General features: G+C 47.3%; 1 protein-coding gene across 1 annotated transcript in view; it reads right to left on the reverse strand.

Moving 5' to 3' along the window:
* SEC24C (SEC24 homolog C, COPII coat complex component) overlaps positions 1-20,546 on the reverse strand; it is a 53,877-nt gene that overhangs the window by 28,768 nt on the left and 4,563 nt on the right. Inside the window, 12 exon segments of the mRNA XM_048503095.1 lie at positions 709-777; positions 2,652-2,761; positions 2,764-2,790; positions 5,702-5,759; positions 5,762-5,949; positions 5,952-5,976; positions 5,979-6,074; positions 6,077-6,180; positions 6,877-7,052; positions 12,383-12,503; positions 13,997-14,080; positions 17,464-17,667. Of these exon segments, the coding sequence (XP_048359052.1) occupies positions 709-777; positions 2,652-2,761; positions 2,764-2,790; positions 5,702-5,759; positions 5,762-5,949; positions 5,952-5,976; positions 5,979-6,074; positions 6,077-6,180; positions 6,877-7,052; positions 12,383-12,503; positions 13,997-14,080; positions 17,464-17,638 (1,233 nt within the window). The 5' untranslated portion in view covers positions 17,639-17,667.

Genomic DNA, 20,546 nt, shown 5'->3' on the forward strand with positions numbered 1-20,546 from the left:
AGAAGCCAAAGCATCCTGGGTTTTTTAATCCAACCGCCACAAGATTCAATAGCTTGTTGTATAATGGAATACTTCAATAGAGTTCTTGCGAGGTAAACCTGTTTTGGATGTCTCACTTTGAAAATTACAGTCCAATGATTTTAAAGTATTTTTAAAAACCTGATATTAATGTATTATAAGTATAAGATATGTTTAAGAGGACTTTTGCTCAAAACAACACATTTTTTACATGCTTTCTGTATACAGACATGTATATGCAAAATGTACATTAAATGCTACAGATTTTCAATTCATTTTAGTGATTTGCTTAATAAAACAGTCATTCGTTTTAGAAACTGGCCTGGAAATAATCCATAGTAGTTTACACCAAAACCCTATTCATAGTTCATACTATAAGGCTGACAAAAACAGAACTCTTGTAGAAGTGAGTAGATTTTAGGAAAGGAAGACACCACTTCATGATCGACCTCTTCCAATGCCAAGTTTCTATTGCCCCTCGATTTGTGATGGAAAGAGGACTTAAAGCTCCAAGTGTTTTATCCTGTTTGGCAGAATGTTGTGAGTTCGGGGTAGTGGGGGGGAGATGCTGAAGGACTAACACCAAGAAGGCAGGGAAGTTAGAGGGGAAAGGTTCCTTGGCAGGCAGACACAGAGAGAGAGAGGCACCAGCATGCACACGAGAGCAGACAACAGAGACTCTGCACTTACTGGGCTAGGAATGGCATCGGGGTCTATTCTGTGCCTGGTTTTCTGCTGAGATGGCAGCTCATTGAGATGCTTTTTAAAAAAAACAAGACAAAAGCAAGGCCACAAAGAAGGGAAAAAGAGAGAAGAGTAAAACAAAAGTAACAAGCAGTGTTATTCTCCCTGTCTTTCCCAGCTTCCACAATTAAGTATATGCACACGGACATCATCAGTTCACCCAACTGTACGCGGCCGGGGGGGGGGGGGGGGGGAGCACACACTCAACTTCGGTTCCACTGACGGGCAGAGTGCTCCAGTTGGCTTTCAGTGCCTCTTGTTGATGCAAGATATCCTGGCTTATTTTCATTTAAAGGGAGAAGAGTCCACAAGGATTGTTCTAGCGGCATGCGGCTGGATTCTAGCGGCACATTTGCGGGTTTTCCGGGCTGTGTGGCTGCGTGGTCTGGCAGATCTTGTTCCTAACGTTTCATCTGAATCTGTGGCTGGCATTTTTAGAGGTGTATCGCAGAGAGAAGTCTGTTTCTTTCCCTTCTTACTGGACTGAGGTGTATAAATTGGTGATTGACACCTCAAAAGATGCCTGTGACACAAACGAGGCAAATAAAATAGGAACAAAGATCTACTCAGGACTATCGCCACAAACCACAGAAAACTCAACAACCGATCCCACAAGGAAATTTGATGCTGGGATACCACTAGCCTTCAAGCTGACACAGAGAAGACTGCCGAAGGGCTGCCTCTCGCTTCCCAGATCCGTATGCCAGGGTCCATGTGACAGCACAAAGCGAGAGAGAGGATAATGAGCAGAAACAGCTGCTGCTGCCACCATCTAACATTACAGGCCCACAAAACCCACTGGAATGGAGAGGGTAAGTCTAGCAGGAATGAAAAGGGGGGGGTAACTTTGCCACTCTGACTTCCTGCCACCCTTTCTTGGTCCCCAAGAACCAAGTTTATAGCTTCATTTTAAACCAGACTGCCAGCATCGCACATTTCTTTGTTATAGACTGAAGAAAGGGGAACCTTCTTTCGGCTAACGCATGAACACCGGAAACAACATCTAAAAATAAGAAGACTCACAGTAAAATTAAAAAATACCCCCTTGGAATTCCTTGAAACATGTATGAGAAGCAAGGCAGAAAAAGCACACCACGAATCCACACAGCAAGCTTGGCACTCGGTGGCTGGGATCCACAGGACTACTTCCAAGGCCCGAGAGAAACAGCATTAATTCCTCTCTGGAGGAACCTGCACGCCTTTGGCATGTGGAGCACCCCTGGATTCCAACAGAGGTTGGCAACCATGCCATGAAGCAGCGGGGCGGGCGGGAGAGGGGTCGCAAGAGCAGGAGACGTCTATGTTCTTGGTTGAACAGAATTCCTCACTCAGTGCTTGGGGATCCAGGCCACCGAGCTGCATCGTTCCGTTTTGCACATGATGTGACTGACACCAGTCAGCATCTTCATCCTCCTCATGAGGCATCATCCTGCTTAAGGCCGCAAGGTGGAATAATAGTCAGCCGTCCACCCGCAGGAGCGGAACAAGGGAAATTTCATCTATGAATTCACTGAAACTCCAAGGACCGAATCAGACTGCTTTGTGTACACTCTCGGGCCATTCACACAAGCAAGCTAGACTTCTTAACTGGACAATCACATTCCAACTCCTGCAACCTTTCCCCAGATGTTGCGCTCAAAGGAACTGCTGCAAACGGCATGTGATCAAATAATCCATGATTTGTCTGCTGGGTAAGCAGGTTTCTGGCCATGATCATGACAGTGAACATGTGCAGAAAAAGACGTAAACAGCCCCTTTTCTGCTGAAAAAAAATCAAGATTAAGCGAAAAGAGAGAAGATACTGAGATTATCACAATATTTTTGTGCTCTTCAGTCTGATTTACTTTCCAGGACAGGCTGGTCTACGAAATGAGCACAACTTAACTTACCGGGCTAGGAATGGAGTCTGGATCCTGAGCGTTTCGGGTGGAAGTGGGGGAACCAGGTTGACTTACACCCCGATGCGATGGCCCTTGTGAGTAAGCTGCATTATGGTTAAGGCTGAGCCCCTGTTCTGCCCAAAGGACCCTGGAAAGCCACAAACGCCAAAATCAATACATCTTCGGTAGAAAACACATTTTATCAATGATGAGCTGACAACTCTTCCGACGTAGCCAGGCACTACAGCTCAACGGTAGAGCATCTGTTTGGCACTTGAAGATCCAGGTTAAGCCTTGCTGGCCGGGTGAAAGGATCTGGCAGCAGGTGATGTGAAAGACCTCTGCATGCAACTCTGGACTGCTGCTGCCAGTTTGAATGGACAATAGCGACCTTGATGGATCTACTGGTTCAGTAGAAGGCAGCTTCATGTGTATCAACATAATAACGGTCGATTCCGCACTTGCGTTATCGACCTAATCGTTGAGCTCGCGTTAGGCCTAAGTGCTCCGCACAACCACTGGGATCAGCGATGGTTTTACATGCCAGCTTAGCCCCGTGTAATGGCTTCAAATTCCGACTCCAGTAGGGAACTACTACTTTTTCAAGGGAACCAGCTTCGAACCTTCGGCTTCGATTCCAGTAAAGTCGCGGAATCTCTGGTGCCAGAGTCCCCATTCCAGCCCAATCACAGCTGAGTGTTTGGGGCATGCGTATAGCTGGCCAATCAAAAAACGCCACCTTCGTCCCTCCATTGCGGAACTTTTAAGTAATGTGTGAAGATAGAGCGGAACATGGCGTCAGAGAACGGTAACCAATCGCAGGCGGAGCAGCTTAAGCGGCACAGGATGACTCAGCCCTCCGAGGCTGGGATCAAGTTGGTTTGCAGTGAGAGGAACAACAATGGCGAAAGCTCGACCTAGGTTGAATTCACCCTTCTTTCCAGGGAACTGGGTCAAACCTATTTTACTCATGTGCGGAATCGCCCAACGATACACGTGAACATTATGTGTTCATGTGTATGTTGCCATATGTCCCCGCTCAGCCTTTGCGCTTGGCAGAGGCCAATTTTGCTGCCTGGTGGTATCCCGGGCCTCCAGCATGGTTGGCTGGAGTCTCCACACTGGGCCAGGGTCTTTGAGTGCCCTGGCCACACAGCCCTCAGTAGAACACTCCTCCTCCAGCTATCCGGGCCCTGCGGGACCTAGAACAGTTCCAGAAGGCCTGCAAGACGGTTGTTCTGGCGGGTTTTTCAAGAGGTCAGCCATTGAGGGTGCCATCTCCTGCATCTTCTATTCCATCTTTATAGTGCACACCTACTGCTTTGACCGCCCTTGGTAAATGACTGTTGTTGGTGTCTGTCATCTGATTTTGTGGAGTTAGGGTTGGGGTCTGTTTAATTTATGGTTTTAGCTGGAAATTTTAAATGACTGTGTCTTATACACAGCCCAGAGCCCTTCGGGGATGAAGCGGTATATTAAATATGACAAATAAATAAATAAAATGCTTGCAGATTCACAGTTTTAAGTGAGGAAGGCAAATCAGCTTATTTGTTTTATTTACAAATTTTGTATTCCTCCTTTTTGGCCCTTACAAGGGCCACCAGGGTAGCTAACAATTGGAAACAGACATGATAAAAATCACATTTCAAAACCATTAAAATCAACCCCCACCCCACCCATGCCCCCCAGCTTGCACATGATGCTTCTCCCGCCATTTGTTATGGGAGGGCCCTCTTGCAGGGGTTGGATCCAGTGCAAAATTCCCACCTGAGCCAGAGCTCTCTAGCAAGCAGAAACACAAGGGAAAGACTTGCATCTGCTTGCCACAAAGTCAAGCTTATTATAGCCTCGCATTTCCACCTTGGGCAGATTCCAAGAGAAGGGGAAGTGTGGGTGTTGCGCAAGGTCGGCCCACTTGTGTTTCTGCTGGGGTATCGCAGGATCCAGTCACTCTGCTGCCTTGAAGATTCGCATGGATTCAACCTATCATCTTCTGAAGACCTCTGCCATGTAACCTGCACCCAGATCTACATAATCATATCTTTTGCATGGTGGTTGGCAGGTGTCCAATGGGAACCAGTAGCTACAGCATTTGAACGATCAAGGTCTGAACACTGGGAAGCAATTTTACAGCCTACTTCTCATTGTTATTGTTTTGTGTTAAGCTCCTGTTCCCCTCTATACTTTGGGATCACACCCCCAAAATCTAGCCCTGCTGTATATTTAGAACAGCTTGTTAATTATAAGTGCAGATGGGTCATGAAGACAAGCATAGCAAGGTAGGTGCAACTCATTCCCCTCTGTCTATCTTCAAAGTCGTTTCCTTTAACATCCTACAAAGTGAGAAGCGTTGCCGGTGCTGTCCCAGCGCTATGGACTCTCAGTCCCTCATGTATCCTGCTTTACTGTTCAAAGGTATAATGATATTAGAACCGCATCTGGGAGAACTTTTACCACCTCTAGAATTTATGTTTTCTCTCCAGACAAACTAAAAAAATGTCTAAGCTATTGAACAACCCTAATGTAGAAATTTCTGAAGCAGTTGCTACATTTTTAATCCATGTTCTACATGATATATAACAATGATCCTGTTTTTGTACTTGGAATGTATGGTACTTCTGGTTTATGCCTAATAAAGGTTTTTGGATTGGATTGTTTTGTGTGTTTTTTTAAGCCCTCAGAAAGGAACAAAGAGTGGTATAAAAGCTACAAGCACCACCCGGATCCATTCTCCTGCCTAGGTTAAGCAGCAAACCAAGTTCAACTGGGAAAGCCACCATCCTCTGGATGAAGCTGGCGATTAACAAGCCAAATCACGTCCTTATACTTAGAAACTCACATGGAGGACCTTTTTAAAATGAAGGAAGAAGCGTCAGAACCAAGACTTAAATCCTACGTACATACTTAGCATTATGATGCAAGAGAAGAGTCATTGTCTAAGACACACATTTTCGTTGCTCTTCAACACAGTTCACCCAACAAATGAGTACATCTCATCCAGCATGGCTTGCGTTCAAGAAGACGCTTATGGAATTTTCCTCCCAGTACACTAAACATACCGTTTTGCTGCAGTGGGTATCCTGGTTGGGGAGGAGGAGGAGGAGGCGGTCCTTGCAAGCAGCTAGTCTGGGCGGTCCGGGAGGTGGCCCCGCCATAGGTGGTGGTGGGGAGGTCGCGTGATTAGGCTGGGAAGTCATCAGCCCAGCAGTTGCCTGTCCCGGTAATGCGCCCTGCATCGCCGGGGGCCTTGAAGCTCCAGACACGAGTGGGTAATTGGAAACTCCAGCCGCAGCAGAAACTGGTGGTAGAAGCCTGGCGCTTGAGGGGGAAGGTGTAAGCAGCCGGGCCGGAGGGCCAGAAGCAACAGGCAGGTTGTGCAATGGGAAGACCCTGAGAGACAAGCTGGTAGGGAGGTAATCCATCAGGGCAGGTTAAGGGGAAGGAGTCCCTTGGCTGGTGTAAGATGCATATTGGCTGGGTGACACAGTTAAGTACTTCTAAAACTTTCCTGAGGCAGGCGGGACTGATGCAGGAGGACCTGAGAAGCACAAAAGAAATTACGGTCACACCTTGAGCTCACATTTAGCTATGAATAAAAGTGTCCGCCCTCTCCCCACACATATCAACTCGTTCCCTCTATCACCGTGGTGGCGAACCTTTGGCACTCCAGATAAAGTTATGGACTACAATTCCCATCAGCTCCTTCCAGAATGGCCAATTGGCCATGTTGGCAGGGGCTGATGGGAATTGTAGTCCATAACATCTGGAGTGCCAAAGGTTCGCCACCACTGCTCTATCAAAATGTCTCCTGGAGTTTCCCACTCCGCAGTTCAAAGACATGTGAGCCGCCACTCAAAGAAGAGACCCATCGGGAATAGGCACAGTCTCTGCAGTTCCCCACAGCAACAAGGAAGGCCAGGAAGCGTTCTAATCCACCACGAGATGGTTCCACAAGATGGTTCCAGAGTTTGTTATGCCATCAGGGCTTGTTCAAGGTTTGGGTGGGGGGGCGGACTGTGCTCAGCCCCAACCCCCCTGCCAATGCTGCACCCAAAAGACCTTGGAATTTTAACACTCAAAATCCAATTAAGGATCAGTGAGGCCACGTGTAAGATTTCCAGTATCTAGGCTTCCAGATTTCCTGTGCGTCCCACCTGCCCACAGAAGCCTAGATCCCTTCTCCAAAAAAAAAATCAGTCTATTTGAACGACACTCAGATGTTCCAAGAACTCACCGTAGCCCAGGCCAGCTGGGGGAGGAGCTGAAGTTGAAGCACTGCCAATTTGCATCCCTGCCATAAGGTTGGTCAGCTGCTGTGTGCTCCTCGGAGGTGACGCATACTGGAAAGTAGCTGGCTGGGAAGCAGGGGCGGATGCTGTGCCAAGCATGAACTGCTGGGAAGCAGGAGGTCTGGAGAAGAAACAGAACCACAGAGGGTTAGAGCCGGAAGGGGAAATATGGCTCCACCCCCGTTCGATGTAGGATCAGTCTCTAGAGCACCCTCGGCAGGGCATGTCCAGCGGCTGCTTGAAGACTGCCCACTTCAGGGGAAATCTACCATCGGGTCTTAGTGCGTGTCGATTCCACAACTGCTGAACTACTCTCACTATAAAACCATTTTTTTCCTAATGTCCCCGCACCCCTCTAAATGACAGCCCTTCAAATACTCCAAGAGAGCCCTCATGCCCCACCCCTTCAACACCTCTGTTCTCTGGCTCAGGGTCTTGCAATCTACAGCTCTCCAGATTCATGGGACTCACAATTCCCTTATCAGCCCCTGACAGCATGGCCAGTGGCCATGCTGGCGGCGGCTTGTCAGGGAATTGTAGATCCATGTTTAGCTTCTGAAGAGGCTGGAGTATTGCAGACCCCTGTAACTCAGTTAAACATTCTCAAATCCTCAGCCATGCTGGCAGGGGCTGATGGAATTTGTAGTCCCACATGAACATCTGGAGAGCTGCAGATTGCAGACCCCTGTAACCTGGCCAAACATTCTCAAATCCCTCAGCCATGCTGGCAGGGGCTGATGGGATTTGTAGTCCATGAAAATCTGGAGAGCCGCAGGTTGCAGACCCCTGTAACCTGACTAAACATTCTCAAATCCCTCAGCCATGCTGGTAGGGGCTGATGGGATTTGTAGTCCATGAACATGTGGAGAGTCGCACGTTGCAGACCCCTGCAACCTGGCTAAACATTCTCAAATCCTTCGGCCTTTCCTCCTGGAGCTAGGGTCTCCAGGCCCCTGATCATCCTCATCGCTCTCCTCTGCACCTGGCTCCATTCTGCCCACTATCTCTTTTTTTGAGTGAATCCTCCAGAACAGCACACAACACTCCAGCCGAGGCCCGGGCAACGTGGTGTACAACGGGACTATGACACCTTGCAATATGGATGTTATGCCCTTCTTGACACACCCCAAGATCGCATTAGCCTTTTTTACCGCTGCATCACACCGGCAGCTCAGACTGAGCTTACAGTCCCCTAGATTTTGTGTACCCCCCCCCCAACCATCCAGTACGTAGGCTTCTCATTTTGTTTCCCAGATGTAGAAGTCTGAACTTGTCCTTACTGAACTTAGTTTTTTCACATCCGCCCACTTTTCTACTGTGTTCAGATCTCACTGAATTCTATTTTTATCTTCCAGGGTGTTTGCTACTCCTCCTGATTTGTCATCTGCAAATGTTAATGGATAGTCCCTCCAGAAGATCATTTATTAAAAATAGTGAAAAATACCAGGCCCAGAACTAAGACCTGTGGCACCCCGTTGGACACCTCCCTCTAATCCAGTGTTTCCCAACATTTTCGACGTCACGGTACCCTTGACCTCACTCTTCATAACTCACGGTACCCCTGCCATCCCCCCCACCTTCCCTTCCCAGTGACCCTGCCTGCTACCCCCCCCCCACCTTCCCCTTCCAGTGCCCCTGCTTGCCACCCCTACCCCCCACCACCTTTTCCTCCCAGGATGAAGGGAAGCACTGTGGGGCAGGAAGTGGCTGCTGACCTTGTGGCAGGTCCTGCCTTCTGGGCCAGTTCCATGTCCTTGCTGGCACCGGCAGAAGACACCGCAAAAGTGGGGGGGGGGGGGGGGGTAGCATTTGACGCAGTACCCCTGGGACATGCTTCACAGCATCCCAGGGTACCACGGGACCCTGGTTGGGAATCACTGCTCTAATCTGACCTCCTTTTGCTACATAAAATACTTCTACCACTGGAACTTTAGCCCAGACTAAAAAATAAGTGAACTGACACACAGTGTAGCTAAAATATTTGGCAGATCCAATCAGCTCACTTTCTGCTGCCACTTGAAACACAGACACACTGCCACGAGGGTTTTGGTTTTCCAGGTATGCCATCCCTCCATTAAAGGTGTTTGTGTGTAGCCATTAATAGCGTAGTCTTAATGTTAGAATTCTAGAATGACTATGTGGACTCCTCTGAGGAGGTTACAAAAAAAGACACACCTGAGGAAATTTCCTTCCCCCCACCACCTCCTCAGTGTCTGCAGCCACCATTCTGGCGCTCTGCTGCTGCGTTGGTGCTTTTAAAGACAAACACAACACAGATAGAGTTGGAAGAGACCCCAAGGGCCATCAAGTCCAACCCCCTGCCATGCAAGAACACATGAAAGATGGCCATCCAGCCTCTCTTTAAAAACCTCCAAAGGAGACTCCACCACCTTCGGAGGCAGCGCACTGTTGAATAGCCCTTACTGTCATGGCCAGCCCCTGCACCCCGCCTCCAATGCCTCATCTGACAGAAAGGGGACATTTCATGGCTTCCAGATAAATGCCAGCCTCTCACACTCTACCGTTGACCGCTCATTGGACAGTGAAAACACATTTTACAGCTTTGAAAGTGATGCCCATTCCCCGCACCCTGCTCCCAACTTCTCTACCGACAGAAGGGAGACATTCCTTGGCTCTGAAAGTGAGGCAGAGGTGGAGCCAGATGACAGCAGCAGCTTAGACCAAGAAAAGGTGGCAGCTGTCAGCAGGGAAGTGCCGGGCTGTTTAGATCCGGCAATAGGAGACTAGCCAGCGGACCAACTCGACCAGGAAGCAACACCCTCGCGCCAATGACGAGCTCAGACTAGGGTTTCCCTTACTGCTGGCTCCCTCAGCGAGTTGATGCTTTCTCTAGAGCAAGCTCCCACTTGCCTCCAGCCGCTGCCATCCCCATTGGAACAACAGTGCCAGGAGGCTCCCTCGACCTGCTCAGAAAGCATCCAAGAGCAGCAAGTGCTTCGTCAGTTATAAGTGGATCACAGTTACAAGTGGCTCACAGAATCGGTTTCAAAGAACAAGGCAAAATGATGCGATCCACTCCCCCTGGCTGCGAACGGCTCTCTTTCCGCAGAAGGGAAGGCGTCCCCTCATCTCACTGATGCTCTACCTGCGTCCCGTTCCTGCACCCCTGTCACTCCGCTCATCTCTTTGGACATTTGACTCCGGATCGGCTCCGGATTTCTCTTCTGGCCTTTGCTGTACTGTCTGCCAGTGAGCCTAAGCCTGGGACTGTGCCTTGACTACCGCACCTGCCTTCTCTTTTGGGACTGTGCTTGCTCCATCATGCTTGAACTCTGGACTGTTCCTGACTCCCGCAGGAGTCTCGCACCTTTCCTGCTCAGCCAGCAGCCAGACCTCTGCAATTATCCTCACGAAGTTCTTCCTAATGTCCAGGTGGAATCTCTTTTCCTGCACCTTGAATCCATTACTTCTTGTCCTAGTCTCTGGAGCAGCAGAAAACAAGCTTGCTTCCTGATATTTCTTGCCATATGTCTCCAGAGAGGCACAGGGATTCTGGCAACCAGTCAGTGAGCTTTTGAGTGCTGGGAATGTGTTCTGCTTCATGCTTTGCTTTGCTAATGGCTGGTAGGCGCGAGCATCTGTGAAACGACCTTCCCTGAGCCAGATGGCTATGTCTTATTAGGGGCTACAGGGGGTGCGGGCTCATTGCTCGAAACAGAGAGCAAACCGCTGCATAGCAACGGGGTGTGGGGAGGGGCTGGTGCTTGATTATCAGGGCTTTGGGGCACAAGCTCAGATTTGACCAAAAAAAATCTTTAATGTGTAACCAAGTTCTGATACTTCTGTCACTAAATGGAATTCGTTTCCGGCTGAGTATGTTTACTGGAAGATCAAACAAGTCACAACAGTCCCTCTTCAACAGGACATCCCTTCAAATATTTAAACATGGCTACCTTGTCTCTCTTCAACCTCCCCAGGCTAAACTTACCCAGCCCCACCTACCTCACAGGGTGTTTGTTGTGAGGGGGGAAGGGCAAGGAGATTGTAAGCCCTTGGAGTCTCCACGGGAGAGAGACAGGGGGGATATAAATCCAAACTCTTCTTCTTCTTCTCCCTAAGTTCCTCCTCACAGGGAATGGTTTCCAGACTTTTTACCACTTTGGTCGCCTTCCTCTGGACACACTCCAGCTTGTCAATCTCCTTCTAGAATTGTGGTGCCCAGAACTGGACACAGGATTCCAGGGGAGGTCTGATCAATGCAGAATAGAGTGGTCCTATTACTTCCTTGGATCTAGACACTATACTCCTGTTGATGCAGCTCAGAATCACACTGACCTTCATAGCTGCCACATCATACCATTGACTCATGTTCAGTGTGTGGTCTACTAAGATGCCCTGATCCCCTTCACACGTACTGCTGTCAAGTCAGGTGTTGCCCATCTTACACCTGTGCATTTCATTTCTTTCTGAGTGTAATACTTTCAGAGTGTAATTTCTTTCTGAGTGTAATACTCTACATTTCTCCCTGTTGGGTGCCAAAAGAGTGTCATGCTGCCCGTGAGAGGAGCCAGACTCTGCTATGAGGTGATGTAATTCAGCACAGAAGGAAAGGAAGTCACACAATGAGGTCTCAAACCAGCTGCTGTTGCACCAGAATGCACATCCCAATGAGAACAATCCAGATATATTTCCCCCCTCTCTCACCTTTACTATTCTCGCTTACTGGTTGTTGTTTGTAAACTAATTTCACCACAAACAGGAGTTCTTCAAAGGGCATGAAAATGTTTGTGACATACAGCCTTCTGTTTGGCTCAGTTTGATTTCAGCTTTCAAGTTGGTGAAATGTGTTCCACTCCCTCTACTCAATATATCCAAATTCATTATGTATATAATGTAAAGGTAAAGTTTCCCCTTTGGTCGTATCCGACCCTGGGATACCACTGTGAGCAGTGATTTCATAGGCAAGCTTCTTTTGTGGGGTAGTTTGCCATTGCTTTCCCCGGCTATTCTTTACCCCCTAGCTATGAGCTAGGTACTCATTTACCCACCAAGAAATGGATGGATGGCTGAGTTGACCATGAGCCAGCTGCCAGGATATCTGACCTACAGGGGGCTCAAACTCCTGACCGCGTGAGTGGCAGTGCAAGCATTTCACCACTTCGTCACGCAGCTCCTGTACATAATGTACAGACACTAAAATGACCCTATTCCTGGATCAATCCCTGCTGTCAGAACACCTGAGTCTTTTCGGTTTGCTTGCTCAGATGATTTGAAAGGTCATGATAGATCCTATGGAAGTAGACAGTTTCTCAAGGAGGTTCGGCTGAAGCCATGAAGGACAAACCAAATACTTTTGCCAAAGCTTCCAATTTCTCCAAGTATCCCACTTGCTTATTAAAAGTGACATAACTGCAGTTACAGTGAAAAGCACAAAACCAAGAATATACCATTTTGCTGGAGATGGGAACAAAAAGGCTTTTCCGTGATTACCTTTGTGCCGGGACTGTTGGAGCAGGAATCCCGTTGCGCACATCTCCTTGCCCAAATTGACTGCAGGCAGGTTGTCCGGAAGGAACTGGGGCTCCAGAGGAGGGAGGAGCTCTTAGAGAACCTAGAGGCATTTAATGGAATGTCAGTCATATACCTATTACCCAGAAAACTCACATGGACAGTTACTTCAACTTTTTGAAAGGATGGTGGACATGACCTATCAGCACACACAATTAACAGTGGAAACCTCTGTTCACTGGCAAAAGCAGAACATTTATAGTGTGAATCCTATGCCCCACCAGCAGGAAGGAAGAAGATCTTCCTCTATCTTCCTCAGCAGCCCATGAGAACTCAAGCTGATGCCGTGAATAGGGGGACCCACATGCGATCCAGTGAAGACAAGAAAGCAGGCAAAACTGCTCCCTCTTCGGCCAGCTTCCCTGCTAGCAGTGGGCGAATGATGGGCCTCCTTTGCTCTCTTTACAAACTATAAGCCTTGCATATCACATATCATTTGGTCATCATGAAAGGCACCTCTTAAACCTCCCCCTTGTAGGTGTCAAGGGGGGTGGGGGTTGACACTTGGACCATAAAGGTTGCAACCTTCCCTTGACTGCCTGGACCAGGAAACAAACCTGTTCCAAGTTAAATATACTGCTGTCAATATATGTACCACATGGACATGATCTGCCCTGGTCAGGCTAAGACACCTAATTATTTCAAAACTTTTTTCCCATAATGGCTGATTAATACGGAATTTGAGGGGAAAAGAGACATTTGTTTGGTGTATAATTTTAGGTTCACATGACACTGAAAATAGTATCATTCTATTTCTGTAAGGTACGTGTGCCTGGGTAATGGATACTGATTATAAACAAAAACTTGGGATTTATATTAACACATTCCATGACAGCATACAGCATTTTTGTAAGGAATTTGCTTACAATTTTGAGGTATGTTTAATAGATTCAGAATGATTTTAATTATTTATATTCAATTAGAACAGACTTTTAAATATAAATCACTTTCTCTTTATTTTAATGGATTCATTCTGTGCCTGATCTATTTTATTTTATTTAATAAGTAGATAAACAACATGCGGAGAATTGGAGAAGGCCTTCATGGTCCAAATACAGAGTTGCCTTAATAGCAATTTCAAAGTCATCTGAAAGTGATCTGTATGATCCTTGTGTATATTTTTATTATCCTGTTCATTATTTGTACTATTTGTACTAAGAGGAAGGTGCCATGCACAGGTGGTACAGATATAGCCACTGTTTTAATACTATGATTTTATTGTTGTATATACTATTAAAAACATTAGTATTCCACTTTCTGTATTAATGTTTGCATTTTGTTCATTTTGGTTTGTTTTTCTTGCCCACTTGGTTACCAGACTTTTGAAGGCCAAGACTTTGTGTGGGATATTCAACACATTTGAACCCACCTATCCCTATCCCTACCCCACCCCAAACCAACAGATTTCCTGCAATGAAATGTTAGGGACTTCATGTTGTATCAATCAGTTGCAACAATCAAATGAAATGCCACAAGAGACACATCAGAAATGGCCTTTTCTTACAGGTGACGCTGCATGGAAAAGAAACCATTTACCTATGAAATCAGGTGTGAAAGAAGTGTCAGAATCAAAAGAAACAGGAGAGCCCTTAGAAGGAAACCCCAGAGAAGGAAAGTAACCTAAAAAGAAAATAAGAAAAGTTGGAAAGAAGCAAAAAGATTATACACACCTTTCCAATACTGATGTTCTCCGCTGCCCTACAGGAATGTTATAAAAAATCATACATACCCAGCCATGAGCAGAGCCAGAACACAGTCCCAATGTCTATGTGGCACTCAGGCATTTTGTGACTTTTCCCTATCTTCTTAAAAAATACCTGGCACCTATGGGTGTCTGAGCAACCATTTGCCTCTTCCCCAAAGTAAATAACCAGTGCTAGCTTTCCTCAGAAGAATTCAGGAGGTGTCACCTTTGTGTTTGCAGCGAATACCTCTTCAGAAACAGTGGCTGCCATCTTAGGGACATGCTCAACATTTTACCCCATGGCAGCAACGTTACAGTTGCACCCACTTCTCAAAATTCCCAAAGTGCCCACAGGCTCGACAGGTTTAGGGATCCCTGCTCTACACAGCAGCAAAATATGCCTTAAGCTGCAAATGTAGCAAGAGATGATAGAGAAACACATGGATTGCACTGCTGACAATTAAAATAATCACAACCATGAATCTAGATGATAAAAGCACTCCTAAGAAGCTCAGCTGCGAAACTGTGGATCCTCTAACCCAGGGGTCTTCAAACTATAGCCCTCCAGATGTTCAGGAACCACAATTCCCATCAGGCCTGCTACTTGGCCATGCTGGCAGAGGCTGATGGGAATTGTAGTTCCTGAATATCTGGAGGGCCATAGTTTGAAGACCTCTGCTCTAACCAGTCTATATATCTTGCTGCTAAAATCAGCCCACGTAGTGGTGAACAGCAAAGCAGCCAACAGTACCCAGATTTTTTAAAAAGGTGTTTCAAGGAAATTTGGTCTCCCAAAGCACAGTGCCAGGAGGCAGCATCAGCTAAAGGACTTCGCCTCTACACACTGTGGTTGCCACTCCAGGTTAACTGGCTGGCCATTGTGCAAAGCAAGATGATGGACCAGACAAACAATCACTGCTCTCATCCAGCACAGGGTACCTGTGTTCTTAAAGCCATCATCTAGTTGCTGCTCAGTACTCCTTATGCCAGATTCCCCACTTGTTCTTGTTCTGTCTTCCAGCTTCTTGTTCCACGAGCCCTCAGAAGACAGCTGCTCTGGCTTCTCAATTTGTGGCTGGATCAAGATCACTGGTGTAGATGTACTAGCTTAGACACATACATACCCTGCCTCTATCAGAGCTGACTTCACTAGACTTCACAGAACTTTACCTTCACTATCCCCACTATCCACAGGGGGCCTAAAAACACTTTGCCACTGCATTCAATCTTTTTAGAGCCTGTCCCGTGGAAGTCTTATTAAGAGATACTGTCTCCTCAGTTGTTCAGCATGCTGAAGTCTGCCAGACATCACCCAACTGAGATTTAAGTGATGACACCAAACTGTATTTTTCCTCCTCTTAGTTTCTACATATGACTGGAGATTCACAGAAGCTGAAACTAAGGGAAAGTCCTGCAATATTGGGTGGCCAGGCCCTGTGACAATTAATGGAGTCTGCCTCCCTGGTTATCCAAGATCATCGTTTCAGGAGCTTCTCAGATGCAATGCTGCCTTTGGTGTCAGCTGTCACCAATGGTCAAGATTGCTCAAAAACTCCATTCAGTGAAAGTCCTCGCAATAGTGCCCCAGCGTCTTCACTAGAGATGGCGACAATTTACAGCTCACCAAAATATTACATTAATAAATAAAGCTCAAAATATCTGGATTCTGCATACATCAAAATGTGTATCCTCTCATGGGTATCTGATACACTTCATAGCAAATTCCCAGCCTCTGAAATTTTGTTACAATGATGCACAATCTAAACCAGTGGTGGCGAACCTATGGTACGGGTGCCAGAGGTGGCACTCAGAGTTCTCTCTGTGGGCATGCATGCACAGAGTTCATCATGGGGGGGGGGGGAATCTCCCCCCACACATCTAGGCTGGCCTGGGCTGCTGGACTTGATGTGCATGCACCTCAGACAGCAGGGAGGACTTGGCTGGCAGGCCTGGTGCCTGTGCTCCAGGAGGCTGCTTGGCTCCAGTGGCAGGGGCAGCAGAGAGATGTAGGAGGTGCAGGAGTGAAGCATGTGGGACTTGCTAGAGGCTACAAAAGGCTGGCTCCTGCTCGAGGGGGTTATTCAGGTTAAATTCTTGCTTTGGCACTTTGCGATAAATAAGTAGGTTTTGGGTTGCTATTAGGGCACTCGGTCTCGAAAAGGTTCGCCATCACTGATCTAAACAGTTTACAGAAGAAATGCCATACACATCCAGGAATTGTTTCAGCGCTAGGGTTGCTTTAAATACTATGCAGCCTCCTGCAATGAGACTTCAGGGACAGGAACTCTAAAAAGTGTACATGAATTAGAATAAAGACTGCCCTCAAACACCAGAGTTTATACTTCTATGTTCCACTCAATAAATGAAGCACTTAAGGTCCAGTGTGAAAATTAAGCAAAATGGTTAGCCTCTACTCAAGAAAAGGAAGACAGACAGGTTGAGGACATTACTGGAGTGGCAGACGAGGAGTTTCTGGGCGACTCAGCCTGTCAAGCCACACTAGACAAACCAGCTCTCCTGGCTTCACACCTCTATGACACAGACTGAGCCCTACCCTGCTGATGTGTTAGATATGAAGAAATGACGTTGAATAGGGCATGCTTGTCATGTCTGAGAAGGCCAGCTGAGACACTATTCTGTATGCTCTCTGTTGTGGCCCACACAAGCAAAGACAAGAGTACCTGACAACCACCCCTCTTCCAACACTTCAAGCCTTGGCCAGAAATGAATTTCCTCCAATCGCTGAGTGGTTTGGCAGCACATTCTGTTGCCACAGCGATAATCTCCTTCCCATTCCATCTTGACAGCCAAGGGCTCGACTCTTTCCCCTCAGGCAGGCAAATCGGGCAGAGGGTCTTTCAGCTGCCAACAACTCATTTAATCTCCGCAGTTGACCAAAACTATTCAGTAGAGGGATGGCAACCTACCACAAGGTAGCCCTTTGCTCGTCCATGCACCACCGTGACACTGAACTGCAACTACACCATTCCCAGCACAAAACACCCACAAATATTTAATTGTAAAAAAATAAATATTGCTTCTAATAAAGGTTTTTAACATTGTTACACACTTTTTAAATCACAAAAGCTATCCTGGGGATGCCCTAGACCAGTGGTGGCAAACCTTTGGCACTCCAGATGTTATGGACTACAATTCCCATCAGCCCCTACCAGCATGGCCAATTGGCCATGCTGGCAGGGGCTGATGGGAATTGTAGTCCATAACATCTGGAGTGCCAAAGGTTCGCCACCATGGCCCTAGACGGCTGGAATGCAAAGACCAGGACCAAATAAAGACCGGTTTCCCCCACTGACACTACCTTGAGGAGGGCCCATCTGCTCGTATCCTGTCACTGGACCGTTGTAAGCACCGTACTGAGAAGGAGGCAGGCCCGGGATCTGCTGCCCTCCATAGGCAGGCTGGGGATATCCCGGATATCCAGGCTGAGTCTGCCCGTAAGGTGGCCCAGTGTGAGCTTGCTGGTTTACACTCATTGTGTTCACATCCCCAACGCAGTCTTCACCTGCAAGAATGGAAGGAAGAGAAACACATTAAAGTACCACAATTCAAACATTTTGCTTCTTTTTACTGCTCTGTAATTTTTCACACTCCCTGCAAACTGTGCACACCTTCCCATGGACTCTCCTATTTCAATTAAATCTACAGCACCGCCCACAATGGGGGGAGGGAGGGCAAAAGCACTGCCACTTGCCCCAGCACCAAAGGGGGGGGGGTGCCCAGGGTGAACCCTTTAAGTGCTAGGAAAGCCTGCTTTTGTAAGGGCCCCATCATATCAACTTCGAAGCCACACACACCCCACACACACACAATCGGCACGACCCCGCTTCCAAGGCACTGAAAGCGCTCAAGATGCCCACCAGGCTCATGGTCGATGGTGAGCTCTATCCCAGCCTGAACCACGCAAGCTCCACAAGGTAGGATGTTGCCAGACAGTTCCCTGCTGTGGAGAGATACAGCAAGCAGGGCCACACCGAGGGCAGCTGCATGAATCATAGAATCATAGAGTTGGAAGAGACCCCAAGGGCCATCAAGTCCAATCCCCTGCCATGCAGGAACATACAATCAAAGCACTCCTGACATATGCACATCCAGTCTCTGTTTACAAACTTTGTGACTGTCAGGGGCTGTTCGACAGTGGAATTCACTGCCTCAGAGACTCCATCACTCTCCGAGGCAGTGAATTCCACTGTCAAACAGCCCCTGACAGTCACAAAGTTCTTCCTGAGTAGAGGGGACTCTGTCCAATAACCCCTCCAAGAGATCCAAGTCGACAGACTCTGTGGCTGAGCTCTCCCACCAAGTATTCATTTCACTTGCAACAGCTCCACAGCCAGGACTTGAAGGAGCAGCCACACCACCGCAGGTAAGCTGGGGGATGCAAGCATTGCCCTCAGACAGACGGCTGCTGCAACTTAAAGGGGGGATGACTGTTAAGTGTTTCTCGGCACTCAGGCTCAACTCTTTCTGCTGGGCCAGGAAGAGAGTGAGGGCCCTGAATGGCTGTCCTGTCTGCCACCGTCTCTAGAGCCTTGAGCCACCTTGAGGCTTTGCTTAACATGGTGCAACAAAGGGACAAGCTTGAATGGAGGGAATCTTGGGTAACCTGTTCCACTCTGGAGACCCTTGTGGCACCTGCCCCGCCTTCTGGCGGGCCCCCAGACCTGTATACAGGGGTTGCCTTTTCCAGTGTTTCCACCCCTTGGGGCACCATTGATCCCTACTGCCCCTTCCTGCACTGACCACACCTTCAGCGCTTCACCAAGGGCTGCCTGCCCTGGAGGGGGGATTCTCCTGCTCCATCTTCTGATGGCCCCCTTTGGTAGCTCTCCAGGGCCACCCACTCTCCCCTCCTCCCTGCTTTGCCTCTTCATCCCCCTTCCTTGCCCCTGGACCGCCCTCTGCATTTTGCTCCTCCCCCAGTCGTCCACTCCTCTGCTGGCTGTAAGCCAGCCTATTGATCAGGACAACATGCCGGTGCTCCTATGCCATGGCCCTTTTCCTCACAGTCGTCTTTTTTTGTGCCGTTCCAGGGTTGGTCCAGGCGCAGCTATCCATCTAGAAAGCAGCACAGCTGTACCATTGCTGCACCGTCCCTGGGCAGTTCCCCACCCCACCAGATTGCGCTGCCCACTGTCTTCTGTAGAGAGCAGACGCGGGGGCGCCACAGTTCCACTGCCTCACTTCATGGCTTCACTTGCAATTGTTCCCTATCAGATTGGTGACCACAATATCTTATCCAACTCAGGTTGCAGGGAGAAGCCATCCTGACTGTCCCTGCAATCAAAGGCGCTCATGTGATGGATATGCCTTTTCAGTGGCACCCACACAACTACAGAGTAACATTTCCAGGAGGCGTATACCTGGCCCCTCACTCTTGATCTTTAGGAGGCAACTGAATTCAGTTTAACTTAGAACTGCATTTGACTGATTTCATTTTTATTTATTTCATTTGACTGATTTCAATTTTATTTATTGGTAGTTTTCATTGGAGTTTTTAAAGGGTGACTGTGTTTTATGGGTGAGCTTTTATAATTTTGTTTTTATTGCATTTTTATAATGATTTATCTATATTGTATGTCGCTTTGAGAGAACCACAAGGGAGAAAGGCGGCTTAAAAATCCACTATGTCAGAGGAAATGTAAGTAAGAATTTTAATTCTGGTTTTCTTTGGATCTACATGACCAATCAGGCAAATTCACAACATGATTTTAAATGTGGAGTATTTCTGGCTGTATTCCCCACACTCTTTACAAATTGATAAAACACAGATGTATTCTATCACACAATTTCCAATTATCTGAAAACTTTAATTACAGTTTTAAAACTGTCAAGCTTGCCTAATTCTGTATTGGTCTTCACTGTCATTAATTTTATAAAGCCATATTTAGAAACAAAAAGTTTTTCCAAGGAAAAATGAACTACTGAAAAATTTTCCACCTCCACTACCTCCATATGTAGCAGTCTGGTAGGACATGTCCACTTTAAAAACAATCTTACAGAAATCAGAATGCAGAAAAAAAAATTGTCGGCATCTACCTATCCAACAGAGTTCTCAGCCTGAAGATCCATTTCAGCTTAGCATGTTTGTCTGCAACTATCACAGCCTAAAATTCCCAATGAAAAGCAGCTGATTTTCAGCCTTAGGCCCCTTCCGCACACGCAAAATAATGCATTTTCAAACCACTTTCACAACTGTTTGCAAGTGGATTTTGCTATTCCGCACAGCTTTACAGAGCACTGAAAGCAGTTTGAAAGTGCATTATTCTGCATGTGCGGAATGAGCCTTAGAGAGAAGTCAATGTGTATTAACTATGTTGTTATTCATTGGATTTAAACCCATTAATTCTGAGAGCATACAACGTAGAGACAACAAGTAACAGG

Source organism: Sphaerodactylus townsendi, linkage group LG07 (genome assembly GCF_021028975.2).
Source record: "Sphaerodactylus townsendi isolate TG3544 linkage group LG07, MPM_Stown_v2.3, whole genome shotgun sequence".
NCBI classification, from domain to species: Eukaryota; Metazoa; Chordata; class Lepidosauria; order Squamata; family Sphaerodactylidae; genus Sphaerodactylus; species Sphaerodactylus townsendi.